This window comes from Dermacentor variabilis, chromosome 9 (assembly GCF_050947875.1).
Source record: "Dermacentor variabilis isolate Ectoservices chromosome 9, ASM5094787v1, whole genome shotgun sequence".
NCBI classification, from domain to species: Eukaryota; Metazoa; Arthropoda; class Arachnida; order Ixodida; family Ixodidae; genus Dermacentor; species Dermacentor variabilis.
The window spans coordinates 37965372-37989180 of NC_134576.1; the positions used below are offsets into that span (position 1 = coordinate 37965372).

Here is a 23809-nt window from a genome sequence, read left to right on the forward strand (position 1 = left end):
CTGGGCACCCTGCATGGCATGCCTTCATACTAGTATCAAGCCTATCAGTACTACCATGCCTTGATTGCCCTTCTCCCATTTCCCTTCCCCCTCTCCGACACTAGCAAGGGACAAGGTGAGTGCTAATAACACTCACCTTGTCCCCTCCCTCTTTCTGTTTCCATTTTGCCCTAAGTGGCCATAAATCTTACACAAGTCTGAAATACTAGGTGTCCGAAAAGTATCTGTACAGTGGAAATGGTGGTCTTAAGGTAATGCAACGAACACTACAGGAGGTGCTGAAGGCGTCCTTTACCGGCTTGAAGACATGTCTGCACACGACGCTGCATGTTGTTAAACACTCGAAGAAGGGTTCCTGGGTAATGCGCTGGGTAATGGCTGTCTGTAGCTCCTGCAGTGTGTGAGGTTTGGTCTCGTACACTTGTGCTTACAGCACAACCCAAAAATGTTATCAGATGAACGACAGGTCTTATGCTATCCAATCACCTATGAAACTGCAATGTCATTCACAACTATTGTCATATTTTCATTCCTCTTCTCCTTGCACCATTACTTTTCAGACACCCAGTACACGCAAATACACATCTGGAATAAAGACTCAGACATTACTACCACCACGTAGCCATGCCTATTCTTGCACCCCAGTGCTTAATGAACCCAGTTAAACCAGATTTGGCAGAAGTCCAATGTTGCATCGGCCACCGAACAAGACAGCAAAGCACCCACCTGGTCCTTGCGATTTCCCAGTCCGAGCTGCCCCTCAGTGTTGCGGCCCCAGGCAAAGATTTCCCCGTCACGGGTGAGCAAGAGCGCGTGGTTGGAGCCACAGGCCATGCCCACCAGGGGGCCCCGGACTGCCGACAGGTCAACCTCGGTGGGCGACAGGTGGCGCTGGTGGCCATGGAGCAGGGCCTGGCCACAGTGAAGAGCACAGTGTGACCACTCCCGCATGCTTAACATGAATGCCTGCCAAAAGCTGCACACAGTATCATAGTGCGCACGGAGGCCTCGGGGAATGCATGCTGGCACTATTCAGCAAAAAGCAGAGTCTAACTGAACATAGCAAATAAGTTGTGCAGAAATCTACCAAGTGGATAGAGTGCCATGAAAGGAAAACTGATGCTGTCATGGTTTGTGTAGGAGTGAGTGAGTGAGAAAACTATTTCGAATCAGAATGGTTCACGTCCCGCGAGTTAGTGGGCTGGGGCACCCGCCGAGGTTACGGCCAAGAGTTCTTGCCTCTCAGCGGCTTCCTTGGCCCGCTGGACTGCCCAGAGTTGGTCTTCCAGGTTCGAGCTGAGCAGCGCGGCTTGCCATCGCACGCGGAGACTGTCGATGGAGGCTGCACTCGCATTGTCCTGTATCAGTTCCTGGCGTTCCCATAGCACGTGTTCTAGCATGGCTCTGGTGCCACACTTTGCATCTATCTGTAGTGTATATGTCTGGATAAATAGCGCGCATTAGTATCGGGCTCTTGTATGATTTGGTTTGTAATTGTCGCCACTGAACAGTTTGCGATCTAGTGAGTTGTGGATGGGGTGGTGGATAAGTGCATCTTTGCATCTTGTAATGGTTGGTGGTGTCGTTGAACCTGGTTATTCTGTCTTCCCATTCCCATACTTCGGAGGGCCCTGTCGAGGGCTCTACGTTCATTGCAGCTCAGAAAGTCAGTCCTCGAGCTACGTTGTGTGCCGCCGCGTTAAGGTTGTCCTCTCCCGTTGAGTCGGTGGTGTTGGCTGGTATCCATAGGATTTGGACGCATCTGTCTTCCCTTGTTGGTTTGCCTTTTCTGAGAATGTTTAGTGCCTCAGCTGAAATCCGGCCGTTTGCGAAGTTGCGTACTGCCATCTGTGTGTCGTGTTTATAATCAAACTTGTGCAGCATTGTTTGTTGTGTTTAAGTACTGCTGCGACAAAGCTGCGTTAGTGTTTGTAACATGCAGCATCTACAAAGACCGCTTCCTTGTTCCTTCCGTAGTTCTTCGCCCTGTTTTCGCCCCTTCGTCCTGCACAGGATGCATATTCTTCGGTAAGGGGGGTACCGTGAGTTTGGCGCTTATTTCCTTGGGTATGTCCCATTTGTCTACGTGTTGTGTGGTAGCGGATCCCTAATTTATCTAGGATGTGTCTGCCCGCCGTCGTCTTGGAGAGGCATTCGTATTGCACGATACATTGCGCTTCTATTAGCTCCTATAGCGTGTTGTGCAGTCCCAGCTCTAGGAGTTTTGCCATGTTCATGCTTAGCATGAGTCCAATCACTTGATATATCTTCCTAATCAGGCCGTCTAGCTTCTTCTTTCTTGCGGCGCCCCATCTGTGGTATGCCGCCACATATGTGATCTGACTTATGACGAACGCCTGGATGATTCTCATGTAGGAAAGGTTATAATCTTTCCTTTTGCGAATCTAATTGAAATTTGTATGTAATTTCAGTGCAGCTACTATGATCGAAGGGCTGTAAAGCCCACATAAATGATTTTATCTCCACACGTATGTCACTTAAGGGTTCACATGCTTGCCTCAAAGCTCCTCTGTCCTGTCCATGACACAAAGAACACAGCATTGGATTAATGCTAGACAGTCTTTACAGCTGATTCAGTGCTTTATTGATGTATGCGAACTTATAGAAACTGCACAGTGGGCCATGAGAGATTCTGCAGTGGAGGGCCCGAAATTCATCTTTGCTCATCTAGGGTTCTTTAACATGCACACGAATCAAAGTAAACTACACTGTGTTACACCCCTTCTTCTCTTATTTTTTTCATTGTCATCTTGATTTAACTGGCTTTTCTTACAAAATTCAGCAATTTGTGTGTGCTAATGCCCTGTTACTCTTACTCTTTTATTGCAATAGCAATTATATGGACACTCCAGGCACATTTCTGAGTCGCTTTGAGGTTCCGTATGAGTGAAAGCGTGTGAGGGTGAGCCAGCGAATGCGGTTCAATCTCGCATGCACGAGCGAGGACCGCCGTCCAGTTGCATGCCCTCTCCTATGGCGCGCGAGGCAGAGGGGTGAAGCGGGAGAGGAGGGGTGTTCTTCCCCAGTGGCTGCTACGGTGCCTCAATGTCCTTCTCGCCCGCCGCTTCGTGCAGAGTGGACACAACTGTGGCGTCTACTATGACGTTGGCCACGCGAATCATGGACACCGCAGTAGATGCCTTTGACGGACGCCACTGAGACGCGCTGCCGGCGCTCGTGTGTCTTGAAAGCGGTCTGTGACATGACCAAAGTGCATGAGTGTGCGGGCATCATCTTCAAAGTGATCTGTGATGTTTTCAGAGTATGCAGAGTGCCGGCATGTAGCTTTGTTTGCACTGCGCTTTTGATGTTTCGTTCGTGTTGAAGCGATAGATGCACGGAGGTCAATTGGCTTGTGGCTGCTGCCATGATTCCTAACTCTAGTATTCTCACAGACAGTTTCCGTGCTCATCGAGCAAGATGTGTTCATGTTTACCTGTGTGCGCGTGACACTGTGCTGGTTAATTTAGTTGAGACATGTTGACGGGCTAGTTGATTTGAATCCATGATAGAATGTGTAAGCACGACTGAACAAGGACTTAGAAAGAAGCAAACACACAAAGACAGCGCTGTCTATGTGTGTCTGTTTCTTTCTACATCCTCGTTGAGTCCCGCTTACACACTCTATAATTGTTAATTTAGCTTACTTCGTACAGCTATCTACTAATTTGTTATCGCAATCGGTGCTTCACTTATCGAGCGGAACTGCAATTATTTCTTTTTTCGTTTTCATTTGTGTAATTTCAGGCAAAAGTTATGCATTGTTTCACTGTTATTCAACTATGTCCCCTGTAAGGAGGATGTTTCTCTCGGTGATCTTCAGTTGCCCCTGTCTTTACCTGGGTAACTATGGTACACAGATAGAAAGATCACTCTAACTTTGTTTCTTTCACACAAGTAATGTCAGACCTTGTTATAATGAAGCTGAAGACATGCTACAACTTCATCAGAACCGTTATTTTGTAATAGCCACATATCGCCTTGACAGAGTATTTTACTGCTGCTGCTGTGCATTAGAACAGGAAGGCTGAAGTGGTGTTACTGTAGGTCATCTGTAGCTACACACGCAGTGGACAACACTCACACTTACCAAGTGTTTGAAGGCGCCATATTATGTCCAAAGTCAATGTACACAACCAGAAAAAGTTTTGAACTATACATCTGAAACTGCAGCCTATTTTTCTACTATGATGTGTCCTCATTTTGTCATGAATATTATTGCTGTACACCATTTTTGGGGCTGATAAGACTAAGCATTGTGAACACACTAAACCACAACTCGCAATCTACCCGCCGTGGTTGCTCAGTGGCTATGGTGTTGGGCTGCTGAGCACGAGGTCACGGGATCAAATCCCGGCCACGGCGGCCGCATTTCGATGGGGGTGAAATGCAAAAACACCCGTGTACTTAGATTTAGGTGCACGTTAAAGAACCCCAGCTGGTCGAAATTCCCGGAGTCCTCCACTATAGCGTGCCTCATAATCAGAAAGTGCTTTTGGCCCGTAAAACTCCATAATTTAATTTTTTTTTTAACTCGCAATCTATGACTTGCCATGTGTGGGAGCAAAGGTTGTGATAAACTGTGGCAGTCGTTTTCACATTACGCAATCAAAAAGTGCAATTGTACTCTCGTATTCAGTTATGTATTTTTGCTGATGTTTGTTTGGAGCCTGAAGTATTTAATTTGTTCTGTATTCTTATATTATTCTAACTTTCCCATAACCTGCATTGTTTATCAGTTATGAATTTTTATCAGTGTTTACTGCAGTGCAAAAATAACATTACTGAAACTACACATTGCCTGAACACATATATACTGTATGAATATTGTGCCAGTAGTAACATATATTATGTACACCCGTGGGCAAAAGTGGATTTCAAAAGTGGCAAAAATGGATGTCACAATAAAGCCAATTTTCTTCTCAGCCTACGAATGCAACCTGAAATTGTGAGGACTGCAGCCAATACTTGGCACTACAAACTTCTCAGTGGACTCATAAATTTCAGTTTGTGTATATCAATTATGAATAAAGTTTTTTGATGAGCCTGTGGTCCATACTCTTCTGTTCATGGCTGTATGTGTTTACACGTGTGTGTGTGTGTGTGTGTGTGTGTGTGTGTGTGTGTGTGTGTGTGTGTGTGTGTGTGTGTGTGTGTGTGTGTGTGTGTGTGTGTGTGTGTGTGTGTGTGTGTGTGTGTGTGTGTGTGTGTGTGTGTGTGTGTGTGTGTGTGTGTGTGTGTGTGTGTGTGTGTGTGTGTGTGTGTGTGTGTGTGTGTGTGTGTGTGTGTGTGTGTGTGTGTGTGTGTGTGTGTGTGTGTGTGTGTGTGTGTGTGTGTGTGTGTGTGTGTGTGTGTGTGTGTGTGTGTGTGTGTGTGTGTGTGTGTGTGTGTGTGTGTGTGTGTGTGTGTGTGTGTGTGTGTGTGTGTGTGTGTGTGTGTGTGTGTGTGTGTGTGTGTGTGTGTGTGTGTGTGTGTGTGTGTGTGTGTGTGTGTGTGTGTGTGTGTGTGTGTGTGTGTGTGTGTGTGTGTGTGTGTGTGTGTGTGTGTGTGTGTGTGTGTGTGTGTGTGTGTGTGTGTGTGTGTGTGTGTGTGTGTGTGTGTGTGTGTGTGTGTGTGTGTGTGTGTGTGTGTGTGTGTGTGTGTGTGTGTGTGTGTGTGTGTGTGTGTGTGTGTGTGTGTGTGTGTGTGTGTGTGTGTGTGTGTGTGTGTCGCATTGATATACTGACATCTGTACCAGTTTGTCTTTTTCTGGTAACCATTTCTTGCAGACTAACAAACATTAAAAGCTAATGCACAGTGCAAGATGGGTTTTTCTGTATCAGAACTTCCTCAAATGCCGTTGCCTATTCCATATGTTGTCGCCAAACCTTGTGTAATCAAAACCTTGTGAATAAGAACACAAATAGTGTTGTACACTCCAGAATACAAGCGAGCGCCAGCAATTGCACAGGAATTTACAACTAGACATGCGCAAATAGCCGACACGCTTGACCTGTAGATGAGATTTTCAACAATCGACGACTGTGCTCGTTGTGTTCGTAGTGCTTTGTATGTTCTTTGCTTTGCTGGGCCATTTCTTCCTTAACTAGATGCCTGCCACATGAGCAGAAAGCCAGATGCCCCACCCTTTCCCTTTTCTCCTCTCCACTAGTGCCGGTCGTGAGCACCACATGCGGCTGGCAGCACCACTGGGCACAAACTCACGTGGCTTCCGAAACCTTCATTGCACATGCAGGCTAATCTCAAAGCCCATTAACCTCGATGATTACTCAGCGTATGTGTTGAAGCATTGCAGACGACAGCTATTATAGAGCCAGACAACGAACTTTTAAAAAGCACAGCCACACGATTGTGCCAATTGTGGTACCACCATGGTACTGACCATCGTGCGCAAGGTCACCAGTTGTTGGCACTACGCGCTGCCTGTAATGATAGTGCCAGCTGCAAATTACACCTTGCGAAGCTTGTTCAAAACTGAGGGTAGGCCCATTGCGCTGGGACGACGAGCCATTCCACAGGCATCTCATTAAGGAGGCAATGGCTGGGCATAAGTTTGCCAAATACAGGCGTTAAACCTAGGGGTGTGCGAATACAGAATGGTAGGTTTCAAACAGAATATCAAATCAAATCAAGAAGAAAAAAAAGCCGAATATCGAACTGAATATCAAATATCAAAAAATTTAACACAAACTTTTATGCCTCCAAATTGTGTGCAATAAACACAATGCTGCATTTGATTAGGAGGCTGATCACATTACTAGAATCTTGCTAGCTATCAGTAACTTAGGCACCTGTGAATCGAGATGCATAGTATGCTCTACTCTTACTAAAAGTAACACCAAATTAGTATGCCAGTGCTGATGACAACTCAGTTTATATGTGAAGGTCTGAAAAACATTCTTTTATCAGTAGAATGTCTGTCAAAGAAAATTAAATGCTTTCTTCCCTCGGAAGCTGAAGTAGCAAAGCTGTCCTAAATGTCAATGGGCTTTTCAGTTTAACAGTGGGCCATACTGTACTAAATGGCAATCTTCTATTGCTTAGGAAGCATTGCTTTCCGGTTTTCCTCCATAAAACAGGAGGGTTCTTCCATCTTTATGGCAGGTGGTTTTTGTGAGTATCGTCAGCTCGTTAAGGCCAACATGCAAGACAGACAAAAGTGGGGAAAGTGCATCACGTTCCTCGGCACCACTCTGCACGGTCATCAGCGCTGCAAGCGTCGACCGTAATGAGTTCTCAAATCGGGGGTCCACGGCAAGTTTGCGCTACGTCCAGCCCCTTCTATTTTCTTCGCTCCACATTCTGCTGTTTTGGTGAATGCGTCTGCAAACAGGGGTCAGAGCGTTGTCACATGATACTTTCGAGCAAAGCTACGAAAAGAGACCGTTGTACACCTATGAACATGGCGCTCAGAACGAGGGGCCACCGTGCAGTATTTTGCAAAGATGGCAGCCATAAACACGAAACAGTCCCATCGTGCATTCACTTTCATTGGTGAGGCAGTTTGTCGGCTATCTGAGGGCGCTGCCTCCTTTACTAGATGCCTACAGAATGGCTCGAGCACCCAGCACAACGGGCCTGCCGTCAGTTGTGAACTAGCGTCATGAGGTGGCATTCACGGCCGACACTATCACTGCAGGTGGTGCCAACGACTGGTGACCCAGCGCTTGGTGTTTATGTGGTCGGTACAACAGTGAAACATCAGTCGGCACAATTCTTTGGGTGCGCTTTTTAAAGCGCTGGGTTGGTTGCATGGCTCTAGAATAACTGTCGCCTGTAAAGCCTGCAAATATATGCTGAGCTATGAGTGACGTTAATGGGCTTCGAGGTCGGTGTGCACACGTGACAAGGATTCTGGAAGCCATGCAAGGTAGTTCTCGGTGGTTCTGCCAGCCACATGTGGTGCTCATGACCGACGCTAATGCAGAGGGGAAAAGGAAAGGGTTAGGCAGCTGGTTTTTTGCTCATGCAGCAGACATCTAGTAAAGGAGGCAATACTGAGAGTCATGCGACCGCTGTCAATAGATCTGCATCGATTCAGTAACCGTAACTTTAGTCACCGACACTCGATAACGCAGCTCCAATTAGGCCTGAAAGGTTAGACAATGTGGTAAATGTTAAGACCGCGACGAAAATTTGCCGCCAGGCGATTTTATAACGGGCCGCAAATCGTCGCAGAAAGCTTGTCGCTAATATGTTCTTACGGGTAGCTCCTCAGTCACTGGTTGCAAGGTCACGTGTACAGGTCAGATTGACGGCCGTTGAAGGGGCGTTCTGGTCCACGGTAGACCAGCCACCAACTACCGCGAACACGCAAGCCAAGTTTGTCTGTGTGTTTGCATGTGAGCAGAAAGCTATGAACTGCACGAATCTGCGTGCGTGAACTCTGAACTCACTCATTCGATGTGATCAGCCTGCCTTGCGGTGGCTAAATTGTCCCATCTTCACACATGCTTCCGTGATTTCCACAAGCGCTGAATTTGTTGTTTGCTCTGTCAACCTGGTCGAACCATGTACCGACAACGGCTGCGCACCATGGGTGCACGCATCATGGCACCGACCACGGCCGGGTCATAAATCGAAGGTACCAATATTTGAAAAATTGAATATTTGAGAAATTGAATATTATATATTTGATTCGTGAATTGAATTATTCAAACATTCACTATTTGATTTGAAATCGAATATTCAAGTTTTTGCACACCTCTATACTTCATTCCATAAATAGTAGTCAACACTGTGGAAGCTACGAAAGAAATTCGGTCAAGAAAAGTTATCACTCTGCGTGGTTCGTCTATGCTTTGCTGCACACCAACAGCGTTCGCTCGCGCGAGCATGCATGTGAGGCTCCTCGTGACAGATTGTAAACAAAAAGCCCGAAAAGAAGAACAAAAATAAAAATGATCTAAAGCAATGCGTGTGTTTGTTTCTAAGGATTAAAACTTGTTTCACCCAATAATGAGCCTATATAAAAAAACAGTTGTGCACAATGCGGTCAAAAAACATCGAACTATATACAAGTGTGAACGAAGCCACTGCAAGAAGTCTCTCTAGCCTCCACAGCGTCGACTGCTATGTATGGAACGGAGTATAGTTAAATCCTTTCCGAGCATTTTTGGAAGTTCCATTCTTCGGCGTAACGACAATGCATTTCCGATACATGTTGCCAACTGGTAGGGTACGCAGACCTAGCCAAGCAAAATTAGTGGCTTTTTACGTGTGGTCCCTCTGTCATCAGTACGCTGTGCAGATGGAAAATGAAATTAAATGTTCAAGTTTGGCAGTTGTAAGCACACCTGCGCCACGGGGCTGGTGCCGGCAGTAGGGAGGGCTCCGGTGGCAGCTGCCGAGACCGGGTGTCGCAGGTTGCCCCCGTGGGGTCCCCCCGCGAGCGAGGAGAGCAGCTCGTTCTGCGCCACCACTGCCTGGAGGCGCGAGCGACGTGACGACTGCGCCTGCAGCCGCAGGCTCTGTGGGTTGGCTCCCCACGTCAGCAGACGCCCCGACGACAGCAGTGCCAGCTGCACAGACGACACTCCTTGAGTGAAACAAACTGACATCTAAGTAGGCTGGTACACGTTCACCTTGGGAACAAATCGACAAGAGACTGGCATGGAGAAGAAGGCAAACGCAGACACACAGGCACTAGCTGCAACTGGTACGCATTCATTGGGACAGCAAAGACCAACCAACCAACCTCAACCAGAAATTATCATAGGTTTCAGTATGATTACAGGTATTTGGGATAGAGAAGGAGGTCACATAGCCCAAGATTTCATCAGGTTATTCTGTATGAGACAATTACGAGAGTTAACAAGTAAAAGCAACAGTAGCATAGTAGTAGTAGCAAGTAGTACATAGAAATGAATGAGTAAAATAATTTTATTTAAGAAAGAGTGACTCTGTCACCTTGCTGGAGTGTGGGAAGATGGTTGAGGTATTGAGAAGAGAGGTGGGGTGAACCTTACCGCTGCCACCAAACACAAAACACTCCAAAGGACTCTGCCACTCCCAGGCAAAAATAAAGAATGAAAAAAAGAAACACACCGATCGTACTTTAATTCGTAAGTGGAAAGTTTGGACAGCTTGAAATACACTTCTGGCCCTGCTTTTAGTACAAGCCCCGCATACGCTACTCATGCTGTCTGACCAAGGTTTAATGAGCTCCGAACACGCTTACGTGTCCTCTGAAGCCGTGGCCAAAGCTTCTTGTTGTCCACTCAGTCACCATCTATGATATCTGCCAAAACAGAGCTTTTATGAGCTGCACTGGCATCGTGCACATCTATGGTAAACATGGAGGCAGCTGAGGCAAGGAATGGACACGTAAGCATGTGATGAAACATGACAGCGCCCACACGATCAGAGTGAAAGTAGTCTATACATGATAGTGGCGTGCAGTGAACAACGTAAAAGTATGGGACAACTATATTGACACGTGTACTTATCATTATCGGGCGACCACGTTTCACCGCTTAACAAATGTTATGGCACAGTGCGGGACGCGCCTGAATGTATCCGAAGTTTCTGGAAGGTTATCGATGCTTCTATCCGCTCTCTGTTGTCGCCGAACCTTGTGTTTCTGATTTCATCGCCTGATGCGAATGGTGTAGAACTTTGTGGAAGGCACGCTGGTCCCAACGATTAGCCTGGAACATTCGATGACTGCTGTATAAAAGCCGACGCGTTTGACCCGCTGATCAGATTTTCGACGATCACCGAGTGTGTTCGCCGCTACCGTTATTCTTCGAGTGTAGCCTGTTTTTGAGGGCACAAGTTCGCCCAATAAAACGCTCGTTTCGTTAATCACAGTTTTGCTGCCTTCTTAACCATCACTACCACGTGACACCTGGTGGAGGTGCTAGTGCGTTCATGTACCGAACGCCCCCGCAAAGCCGCGATCCAAGCCCGAAGCCCGAGAACAAAACCAACGTCGCCCAAGACCAGCGTGCTAGCTGCAGACTGCAAGGTCTGCCCCCAGAGCACGGACTTCTACCCGAGTCGACAAAGAAGATCGTGGTCAAGACAACCCCAATGGCTGCCCCAGTGTCCCCCGTTCTCCTACAACAACCTCGGGACCCACCCACCTTCCATGGAGCAGCGACTGAAGACCCGGAATCCTGGCTGGAAACCTACGAACGAATTGCGACTTTTAACAAGTGGGACTCCGACGACAAGCTGCAGCATGCATACTTTGCCGATACTGGTACTTGATCCGCCTACGGATCAAGTACCAGCAGAGGACCGACAGCCGACACTACAACCTCCGACGACGCTTCGTCGAGAACCAGCCCGGCGACCGTGTTTGGGTATGAACCCTGATTTGCCGACGAGGACTCAGTGAGAAACTACTGCGACGCTATTTCGGACCCTACAAGGTCATCCGACGTATTGGCGCACTGGACTATGAGGTCGTGCCAGACGGCATTTCACACTCACAGCGGCGCCACGCACAATCTGAAGTGGTCCAAGTGGTGCGCCTTAAACCCTTTTACGGACCCTGACGAGCTTCCTTATTTTGTTGTTTTTTTGCTACGAGTACTTTTCTTTATTACTTTTGTTTGTTTGCAGCATCGGGTCGATGCTTTTTAAGAGGGGGGTATTGACACGTGTACTTATCTTTATCAGGCAACCACGTTTCGCCGCTTAACAAATGTTATCGCACAGCGCGGGACGCGCCTGAATGTATCCGAAGTTTCTGGAAAGTTATCGATGCTTCTATCCGCTCTCTGTTGTCGCCGAACCTTGTGTTATCTGATTTATTCGCCTGACACGAATGGTGTAGAACTTTGTGGAAGGCACACGGGTACCAACGATTAGTCTGGAACATTCGACGACTGCTGTATAAAAGCCGACGCGTTTGACCCGCTGATCAGATTTTCGACGATCACCGAGTGTGTTCGCCGCTACCGTTATTCTTCGAGTGTAGCCTGTTTTTGAGGGCACAAGTTCGCCCAATAAAACGCTCGTTTCGTTAATCACAGTTTTGCTGCCTTCTTAACCGTCACTACCACGTGACAATATTTCTACAGGTCACCTTATGATTTGAGTCTGCTGATACACAGTAATATAATGTAAGTCAATAAATTAACAAATAAGCTTAATACAGGGACAAAAGAACAAGAAAGCATGATTGCAAAAAAGAATGCTCATGCAAAAATTAACAACACAGCGGTAACAAGGATGCACGTGTTGAGCGTCAATACCAGCTACAATGTGCAACGCAAGGAGCAGCAGTCACAAATGTCAGCATTGCGTGATTACAACAATACTTCATGTCCGCGATATATGTGGTCCTCTAGCAAGCTAATTAAAAGCAGTTGTTGGCATCCTTCATCCTGTCTGCCTTGTCGCTGTTGCAATACCCTGCAAGTCTCTGTGCTAGTACTCTTCCTGACAATCCTGCACCAATTATTGCAACAAACAGCAAATTTCACTGAACAGTGAAGTTCTCGTTCCTTAGTTATTTGGTTACTTTGTCATGTTATGTTGGGCATTTTACTGTAATGCCCTTTATCCTGCACCAATTATTGCAACAAACAGCAAATTTCACTGAACAGTGAAGTTCTCGTTCCTTAGTTATTTGGTTACTTTGTCATGTTATGTTGGGCATTTTTGCTGTAAAGCCCTTTATCCTTGCACACTCTTAATTTACGTGAATTACATGGCCCGAAAAATACTGCAAAAATTCAAGGGCACACGAAAACTTTGAGGAAGAAATATGGACATTATGCTGAAAACCAAAAATTTTTATTTTCACCGGCTAGTTGTGCTGTGTGTAGTGCCTAAAACATAACACATTCAATTTACACGGCGGCACAAGCTGACGGTACACCAGAAACGAGATTCTGTGAAAAAAAAAAAAAGACAAGCTTTTTGCACGCAGCCACACAAATTGGTCTTGTGCAGGCAGGCTGATGCACCCCTTGGACAACAAGTGATGCCATTGAAGTCATGTGTGAAAAACACCTGTGACATTAGACTGCACTGTTTAAAAAAGAGAGAAATTATTTAAAAAAGAAGGAACTTGGAAGGTGATTCAACCTCTAGTTGAAGTTGATCAAAGACAATGCCTTCCGGGCAAATTTGGGTTGAGAAGGTACCGGGTTTTTCTCGTGATCGAGTTTCCGAGTGCCGTGTGAAAAGGATGAAGCGGCAATGCAAGCGGCAGCAGGCCGACCATGAGTCAACTGACTCCGAAGTCGTCACATCTGCAGATCGCTTTTAAGATGCGGCGCATGCCACTGCGCTAACTACTCAGTTGCTACAAGAATGCAAGCCAACCCACCTCCCTCCCAAGCTGCCTTCCCACTTTCCTCCCTCATGTGCGATTCAGCTCACCGTCGCACGCTTTCACTCACACATACAGTATACGGCGCGCAGGGACGATGTTGTTGCCCTTAGACTTTGCACGGAACATCGCAACGACCACGATGGCAGAGATGCACCTGGAATGCCCATATCATTATAGGTATGGCACTGATACATATTTGTGTGACCCGTGTTCACGAAGTGAAACGTCACTGTATTTTTTAAAAATCACTTACCAAATGAACAGGTGCATCTAATACAGTGGTGCGACTTATATACGTTTTTTATTTCTTCGGAAAAACTGCCCTTTTGAGGGGGGTTCAACTTATACAAAGGTGCAACTTATAGACTGTAAAATACTACTCAAAACGGGAAAGTGGTGGTAATTCACCAAAGAAGACCCTGTATTCAAAAAAACACAAAGGAGTCTTGCGGCACAAGCAAGCCATACGGCACATAGGGGAAATTAGAAGCTGTGAATATGCCCAGAGTCCCCAACTCCCGAACTAGTGGGGCTGTGAAATTACAGAGTTTTACAGTAGCGTGTGCTGCCTGACCTACCACTTGGAAAAAGCCCGAGCAGAGCAGGCGCACGGGCTCGCCCAGGTCAACTCTCTGGGGGCTACTCCTTTTGGGCGACCGGCCCAAGCCCAGCTGGCCAAACAGGTTGCACCCAAAGGTGAACACCACCCCCTGCACAAGAACAGGAAAACACAGAGACATTGTGCACAGGTGGCTGCAAGTTCATGAAGATTCGGTCCACAAGATGTGTCTTCAAGCTAACACAACACGAAACAAAAGGTAAGAAAAAGTTGGGCAAACTTCAGTTGATCAGCATTAAGATTTGGGCTTGTGAGTATGTCATCGTGCAGGCTTTACGGTCCAGCAACCAGCACATGGATGCAAAGGAAGAACAAGGCACTCAGACAGTGCTGCATGTGTGTTACATTCTCCCTCTGCAGCCATGTACTGGTCGTGCGAAAAGAACTTCAGTAGGTTCATTTTCAGTCAGTGTGCCATGACAGTGAGCCTGAAGAAAGGAAAAAAGGACTGGGCCAACCAGTGAACGCAATGAGCAGTAAAAACGGGGGAGGGTGCTTGTCAGTACTCATCTACAAGAATACTCGGGAATAGGGCAAAAAGACGAGATTAGACAGTGCAGCCGCAGCAAGGCTTGTCACTTGTCTCATTCTCTTTTTCGGACAAATTCTGACTCCCATGAAAAGACAAATGGGACAATTTGTCCGACAAGGGAGCCAAATGGTGAACCCTCCAATTCATAGGATTCAATGGCTGTTCAGGTACAGAGTAATTTTTTCCCACGTCCATCCCGTCACGCCGCACTGATTTGTTTATGTAATAACCAAAATGTCCTTGGCAGCATTAATCTAGAGAGAAGCAACAGCACTGCAATACAGCAGCAAACAAATGGGCAAACAAACATAATTGCTGAATGGCAACGATCCATTTACACATAAGAGAACAACAAAACTGGAAAACAGCACCCCATACAGCACCGTTTAGGATGGACTGACCCACCTCGGAGGTCAAGGCGACCGAGTGACCGCAGCCTCCGTAGGCATCGACGACCTTGTGGTCGACCAGGCTGGCCACTTCTCGAGGCTGCCTCTCGTCAGCACAGCCACCGTGGCCGAGCTGGCCATGTACTCCCCAGCCCCAGGTGAACAGGCTGAGTCATTCGTAAAAGAAAGTAAAATGAGAATGCACGTTAGGATGTGATGCACCATTACGCCAAAATAAAAAGCGACCACAAGAACACGAACAGGAAGGCACCCTTTCCTTTCCACATTCACCAGTGCAAATGACACTTGCATGATTCATCCACTGATGCTTACTTTTGGGGGTGGAGAACATTTCAGTGATAGCACAGTTCTGAGCAAGTGAAACACAATAACTCGAACATGAAATGTTTGGTGTGTTTTGAGCTATTTCCCATGTACATTTTCAAACAAGATAAAGCTTCCCAGGAAGATGCAAACTCGAAGTGATTGACAGTGCTCAAACAAGAGATGTCACTGAGCCAACATTTCGACAAGGAGATTTGTGTTTGTCAGTTTTCTCAGATTAAACATCATATGCATTATCATACTTATGTTTCCGCACATGTTATATTGATGCAATGCTTCAGTTTTAGTTTATGTGGAATGCTGTAGCCACATGTAAAAAGACAGGCAGTTGCTACCAAGAAATGCTGGAACATTTTCTGCCAAACATTGTTTAGGAGAGGGGATTTAAAGATTGAGGAGCAAGCTTTAGCTCGATGACAACTATGATTGCCCTATTAAAATGCCAGTAAAATACCGAAATGTTGTCATTATACAACTGCTGAACTTATTTCAACGAAGACTGTTGCATTTAAGAAAGATGGCTGGATTGTACCAACTTTAGCAAGTGAAGTTTTCATCTGGGGCCTAGAATTATTTACAAATATTGCTGAAAAGTAAACTGAAGCATAACATTTACAAATCCATAACTTCCCACCAAAAACAAATATTGCAGTTTTGTAAGCCGCAACTGCTAGTGCATCTGGAGTGGCCAGATACAATGTAACAGTTTACAGATTTTTGCGAAATTGTTACAATGCTTACAAAGATTTCACAAAAGTTCTACTCACAAATTAGTGGTATGTATTTCAGGTTGATGTACGTACATCAATTTCGTCTGCTTTATATGTCTCAATATGCTCACTTTACAGAATCTCTTGATGTTTTTATTCCAGAGTTACAAAGTTGCTATCTTGATGCTTCCATTTGCTCAAATTTTGCAACTATAGACAATGTTTGTAACAATAAAATGGATACCCTAAAGACAAAATCGACTCCCTATGGTCAGTAGATATTAACTTTTTCTTTTAAATGCAACAAACCTCATCAAATTTGCTTCAGTGGTTGCCGAGCAAAACGATGTCTCCATTCCCAAGTATGCTGATAGAGCTCCTAAAGTAAAGTTTTCGAAGACGAGTGTTGCGTGTTGGGCAACACACTAAAAAAAATATCTTGCTGAGCTTCAGTGTTGAGTACAGAGTTTCCGGATAAATGTCTTCGGCCAACACTATAGTACCACAGGCAGCAAGCATCATTAGTTGGATGAGAGAAGAAACACAAGATGAGGAAGAACACTGGCAATCGACTTGCATTTTTTTGAAAGCACATTCAAAGGAGACAGACTGATGCAAGATCCCCGGTTGCAGTGGCATCGCATAGGAAAAATAAAACAAACGCAGCGTGGTACACCTGTGGTTTACACACGACGGGAACTGTCTGTACAAATTACACACAGAGCCATAGGTGGTCTGGGGTGAAGCTTGCTTCCAGTGTATTGCCTGGTGTTTCCCTCTTATTGCTGAAAAAGTTCCAGTGAAATATTTTTTGTTTTCCTTGAATATACCTATTCTCGGTGTAGTTTGAGCATTTAGATGAGGAATATGCATTTTCTTAGGGTATTTACCTTTGAAGGTTTTTGACGTACATGTACAGCACGGATCTTACGTTTAATATTTCCCGCACATTCGACACCAATGGTTGTTGAGAGGTGCTGCAATCTCTATGGGGTCGCCCACAGCCATTTGAAATCGTGTTTCCACTCACCGGTGCACACACGTCGTCTGCAACCTCCAAGGTTGGCAAAGAGAAGATGTTACTGTTTATTACGGCTGCCACAATCACATTTACGGTGGCTCAGCATGGCCAAAGTTTAGGGACACTAATCAGTTTTCTCTTCTTTGGCTTCAGATGCGGTTCCCCTTCTGGTTGCGGTAATGCAGTTTAATGCAGTAGTACAGATAATGCAGTTTGATCCACAAAATGGTTCTCTGTACAAAAATTCAATTAATATATTACGAAGGACCAAGGAAATTGCATTTCTGCACAAATACCCACGTTGTAGATAAAACAGTGCACAATCTGACACCTTAGTATCTGCTTCTAGCTTGTTTTTTTTTTTTTGCAAGGTGGTGCAAGTGGCTATTTACAGCTTGCGCGCAGATGTGCATATGTTTACCATTGCTCTTATAATGAAAATTTTTTTTTTTCAAATACGCTTTCAGTTGTAAGCACTCGTCCTGTATGTTCCTCTTCCGCAATGTCTTATAGTTGGCACTGTCTTTGCAACGTCTAAAACATGTACCGACTAGCCCAGTTTTCACCTCTACTTGACGACTTGCCTACGTGGCATGAGTTTAAAGTAATTCAGTGTGCCCCTTCAAGTTTGAGCGAGTGTGCCAAGGCTTAGATGACGGTGATACCATACCTGCCATCCTTGGTGACTGCCAGCGAATGGTAGAGTCCTGCGGCCACCTTGATTACTTCTCTGCCAGCGAGGGTGTCGACCAGGTGTGGCACCCAAGTTCTCTGCAGGTCGCCCAGGCCCAGCTGGCCGTAGCGCGATGAACCACATGAAAACACCTGCAACAACCAGCAACCGCCAATCAGTCAAGCCAGACGCTAACTACTCACAAAGCACTGGATGTTCACCTGTCTTGCATTCAGCCCCCCTTCTGTGGCACAAGAGTTTGCCAAAACTGCACCAGCAAGAAGGATCAGGAAAACCAAGGCGCTCGATTTATAGCCATAGTAGAACTTATACTTTATAAGAAAGTTCCATCTGACACAAGGGCACCCTCATTTCATCCTATATTAATCACAGTCTATGGTCGTTACAACAGAGCCACATACAAGAGACTTTCAGATATAACAGAACATATTTTAGTCTTACTTTGCGCTGCCTATTTTATTATAGCAACGAAGTTCGCTTTTAACGGACCGCACTACAACGGATTATCGGATGAAATTAGTGCCAATCTTTTGCAAAATCTGGCATATAAGACATACTTTTGCCACATCGACATGAGCTGACAACTGACTTGCGAGGGTCAGCTGACAATCACGGCTCAATATTTCGCGCACGAGACGTGGGGAGGAAGGGGGTGTAGAGGCGAGAGAGAGGGGGGTTCTACTCCGGCAGCTGCTGCTTACAGCACGGGCACCATATCTTGAAAGCGATCTGCAATGCAGACAAAGTGCGCCCAGTGCTGGTAGCTTTGTATGGGCTGTGCTTTCAACGTTCAATTCGCGTTGAAGCGAGAGACAGCATGAAAGTCAAATAGCTCACTGCTGCTGTCGCGCTTATCTTGCTTAATTTGCTATCACAATCGATGCTTCGCATTTCGGGCGAAACTGACTTTTTGTGCTTTTTAGTTTGGACATTCGTCACTCACTCTTTGCAATAAAGTTGTTAAACATCACGACGAAAGTTTCGGAAGTGAGCCGTTTTTGGATATTACGGACTTCGAATTAAACGGATGTTTTTTGTCGTATTATCAGAGTTCGTTGTAACAAGAGTTGGCTGTATAAGTATATAGCATATTTTCCACTCTACTATATATTGTGGCTTCCTAAGAAAAATTTTATCAGCGCATCTTATGCAATGTGCAACTTATACATATATATATATGCATGAAAGCGTGCGTGCTGGTGCAACCAGTATGTGTGGGATATTTCTTCTTGTTTATTATTTCGAGTACAATAAATCATACACAGCAGCATCTTGAATGAAATCGAACCTTGAATTAACAGTGCAGTGACCTTTGGTAGAGATGTTAGCTTTTAGGGCTCACTGTATAGGCAACACGGTGGCAGCAGTGAAGGCCTCTATGATGTAGGTGTCCCCATGATTGGAGGTGATGCTAGAGTTTGTTGTTACAGTTTAGCTTTTCTTAAACAAAAAATTGAACCCGCACAACTGGCACAGTAAATAGTTAAAAGGTGCTGCAAGTTTTTACTGTTACGTTGTGGTGCGCGAGAAATACCCATTACAAAAAGCATCATTTGGCTATCTTCATCAGCAGTACCCTGCATGAGAAGCTGCAGCGCTTGTGGTATCGGGGCGCCATTTTGCTTTCTATATGCATGTGCTCAGGCCGGCTCAGGCCCATTGTGACCACTTGCGGGTTCATATCAAGCACACCATATGGCAGGGCCGATGTTCAGAGGCTGACAAAGTTATTCAGAGGCTGACAAAGTTATTCAGAGGCCGACAACGGTTATCCAGCGGTGCTGCCAGACGAAGTGGCTGAAGTTTCTGACAGTGCATCAGAAGACAAGGCCTTCGATGGCTTCAAGTAAAGTGCAGTAAATGTTGGTTTACTGCATGTAAGAGGAGTGCAGGTTGAAGCTTTTTTTTTTTTTTTGCTAGAATTTGTGGCCAATAAAAATTTTGTTTATGGAAATTTAGGGCTCTGCAATGGACAAGTTTGGCATCTAGCGATGTGTGCATAATTTCATTACGCCGATCGAAATAAGGTGCATCTTATATACTTGCATACCAATTTTTCCTTCGAAACTCACAAAGAAATGGGGGTGCAACTTATACTAAAGTGCAACTTATCATCTGGAAAATATGCGACTCATTACATTCTAATATCAGCTACAAATATTTTAGATTTCCTCTGTTACTAGGCCCCATGTTTTGTTATATGCAGGTTCGTTATATCTGGGTTTCAATTCAGTAACAATCGAAGAAAGCCAATAGAAAATGAAGCCACAGAAGCAAAGGGGAAGATAGCTGTGTTTTTTATTAAATTAAGATGTAAAAAAAATAGCAAGAAGGTAAATTAAAGACAGCTCGCTGTCAGTGGGAGAGAAGCCCACAATGGTCCCCATCACACAGGCAATGCCTGTGTGATGGGGACCATTTCTCTGCCAATTGAGTTATGGCAGTGGCTCTTCCTTCATCCACTTCCTTGGGCATTCTGTATGTGTGATGGACTTAGCGCTGGTATATTAACCAGCACCACTGTCATCCATTGGGACAGATGTGCAAGATCCTTCACAATTTCTTGTCGCCTTTTGATGTGTATTTTTGTCTGGTTTCATTTTCCTTCTTCCGTTTATTTTTATATGTAAATTAAAAAAAAGAAATTTATTTCCACTAGGCTTTCCTCGGCTCCAGTGTCTGTTGGATTCATTTGCTACAGCAATTGCACCAATATCACAGGCCATTCCTCTACCCATGCTACTTATCGCCCTCTGAAGTCAACATCTGAAAACAGAAGTAAACTGACAAGTACACAGTCATCTGGATCTTTATTAAGCCAATTTTAAAGCCGATTTTAAAGTGCATACCACTGCTTTATCTTTTCTAGAATTTCACAGCAAGATGACAATGCCTGATTTGCTTACTGACTTGTCTTGTCCAGACAAAAAAAAAAAGAGGAGGAAGAAGAAGACACTGCCATGAGCACAGCGTGCCATCAGAGAAGCAAGCTGCTACAAAGATGTGAATTAGTTTCATCCTATGTTGGCAAGTAAACATCTAAACCTACCAGGAAAACAAGTATTCAAAGTGTTTTGTTGATTAATGCAGATAAACGTGCACATGCAAATTTTTTTAAAGCTGTCAGAGTAAAAACGCAGGTGACTTAAATTTGTTCGTCATTGCCCGTGAGATGTATCTGATCAAACAATGAGCTCAACTTGCCATTATGTTCACTGCATTGCATTCATTTTATGTTACTCTTTGCAACTGCTGCTCATGTTACATGGGTGAGAACTCATCAAGCTGCCTAAACGGTGGCTTTTATTCCTCACTTTTTTATATATTTTGTGACGTGAATAAAAATTTATAGGTCTGAGGCAGTAGGCATGAAAAACACGTGGCACACATAAAACAACAACTTAAATGTACAAAATGTTGCACATCAAAACAATCAGAACAATCACAACAATCACATCACTGCCTTTATTGCATTGCAAGTACACACCCAACATTAGTAATAGAGCCCCCCTAAGCTATACGTACAAGAGACGATTAAATGTTTGTGTTCGACTGGTAGGAATTGGGAGAGCGCTGGCCCTCAAGGCACCAATCACGTTAGGCCGAGTAGCACTCACGCCTGCGTCGGTGTTGAAAAGGGTGTGGTGGGTGCCGCAGGCCACCTGCGACACCTTGACCCGCAGGTTGTCGAGCACCTCGACACAGGTGACACCCAGGATCTCCTTGTGGCTCTCCCGGTGGCCCAATCTGCACACACAGCATCAGGTGTGCACAAGTTTTACAAAGAGAGCCTGGCAACAGGGACAAGCAGGAGTGTTCAAACAGTTTCGAACTGAACCACATCCGAACGTTTCAACAAACGCTACACAGTGCTTGAACGCTGAATCAAATACTTGACAGTTTCCAGTTCCTGAAACTAAAGAAGAAATGGTAAGAGAGAAACATGGACAGGGAAACCGGCACAGAAAGAGAGCTAGGTTCCTTGAACATGTGCAGCATTATTTGCGAGTCTGTTCAGCTGAGTCCCTTTCGAAGGGGCAAAAAGATAAAAGGCCTCATATTTTCTGGTTTGCTCACAACAAGCACTTGAAAAAGATGGCAGACCCCGCACGCTGACTTTTGTTGGCTGGTAGGCTCAAGTAGTGTACTAGCAGTAACCTAATGATCAAATATTCAAAGGGAGAAAATACTACACAATTGTCCAAACTATTACTCTTGAAAAACGAGGTATGTCATTCCTATTCAATATCGTCAACTTTTGTTGATTCAACCTTGACATGGCAGACATAATCAATTGAATTAGCCAATGGGCTGAATCAAAAGAAGAGACATAAACAGGATTCAACACCCCTGCAGAATTCACTTGATTCAAATGCACCCCCAAAACTCGTGACACTTGTTTACTATTGTTTCACAGCAGAAAAAGACATGTTTACACTAATCTAACACACACCTAATTTCATAACACAAAATAATGTAACATGCATCTGATTCTCACAAAAAGAATTAATATGGACTGTGTAGTGTTTACCTTCACAGAACATAAATTTACACTTAATGTCCACTGTCATCAATGCCACACAGGTTTATACCGCTGTCTATGGACTACACCATGTGGCCCACTTTGCAGACCATTGCATAGATATTCTGCATTTCTGGAACCACTCTGCTTCAATCGTAGACATGATAGTGGTCCACACCTAGAATAACAGCTTCACAAGTTCGGCTTGCTATAATTGCAAGTCCGCAGAGTGCCAAAAACATGTGAATAACTAATCTTATAAATGAGCTATCATAATGAAAGCCCAAAAGTGGCTCATTGCCCTTGCCATCCTACGTGAACAGTTGTTCTGCTGCCATCTTGCGGTGACGAGGGTGATGATGCTGGCTCTAACACTAGACTGTCGCTAAACACCACAGACACGGTTTCGGTTTCATATCCAACTGTAATGCGCAGGCATATTCCTTACAAAGCGAAAAAAATGCTTGATAGAATTGGCTAAATATGGTAAAAACTCATTATTGCTTTGAAATTTGCTGAACGCAGGCCAAAAGTAAGCATTTTAGTTGGAGGCAACATCTCCAAGCACTTGCAAGGCAGACGCTGAAGCCAGCGGGGTAACGACTGGGATCAGCCGTGGACATGTTGACCAGTCAAGTTCAAATTACGCAGGGAAAGCCAATCTCTGGGACAAGATAACAGTGGTTTTGACCCACAGAAACGTAATCGTGACAGTGGAGACTTTTGATCAAGTTCGAATTGACCAAAAAATTGAATTAACTGGACTTGAATAAGCGGAATTTCACTTTGCTTTGAACAGTCACACACTTTTAGTGAAAAAGAAGTGATATGATTGGCAAAATCACCCATGATTGTCAATCATAAGTTGACCAGAGCACTAAGATGTGCAGACCTCATCGGTACTCGTGACAAATGTGTTGCGAGTGATTAAGTATGCTTGTTGGTAGGTCCCTTTCAAATTGTAGCACATTCACAAACACATGAACAGAGAAGATACCTGGAACAACACATAGTGCTACAAACACACAACAAATCAACCTATGTGTGTCCAATGCACCGAATGTGTCTGTGTCTGCCAACAGCACATTGATGTCAGAGACAGGAAAAGCTGGGCCTCTGCTAGCTTCACTCACTGACGTCTCTTCACTCGTTCTGCTCACCACAATGATAGTTGCCAACACCTAATGCAGGGTTTTTTGGTGTGCAATGTGTGGGTCTTACTTTATGACTGATGCAGAACTATGAGATCAAGGCAATGAAAAGAAGCGGACTAAACGCGGAGCTCAGTAAACCACTGAAATTTATCAACTGAAAGATGGAGCATAAATATGAAGCAAAGCGTCACACAATCACAACCCAAACTAACAAAGGCAATGTGTGCCTCAAAGGCGAACAAAGACAAAACAATGAAATAAAGTAAAACAAAAAGTCAGTGGAGAGAAAAAGGAAAGAAGAAAAATGAAAAAAAAAACAGCCAGATCACAATAAACTTTACTTGTTAGTCAACACAGCTAGTTGGGCGAGTTGGTTCAGCATTGCAGTCTGTGCAGCATGCTGTCGCTTTCTTGTCATTGCCTTAGTCATGTCACAATGTTCCAACAGTTCATTAAAGTTTTATTTCGATGTATTTAGTACAGTACTGGGCCAGTCTTAACATTCAGA

The 23809-nt window shown here is 44.9% G+C and overlaps 1 protein-coding gene across 1 annotated transcript in view; it reads right to left on the reverse strand.

Moving 5' to 3' along the window:
- LOC142592614 (uncharacterized) overlaps positions 1–23809 on the reverse strand; it is a 189827-nt gene that overhangs the window by 47257 nt on the left and 118761 nt on the right. The window contains exons 18-23 of the mRNA XM_075704154.1: positions 21243–21372; positions 17602–17756; positions 14872–15022; positions 13894–14025; positions 9318–9542; positions 727–912 (exon numbers count right to left, since the gene is read on the reverse strand). Of these exons, the coding sequence (XP_075560269.1) occupies positions 727–912; positions 9318–9542; positions 13894–14025; positions 14872–15022; positions 17602–17756; positions 21243–21372 (979 nt within the window). The remainder of the gene's footprint in view (positions 1–726; positions 913–9317; positions 9543–13893; positions 14026–14871; positions 15023–17601; positions 17757–21242; positions 21373–23809) is intronic.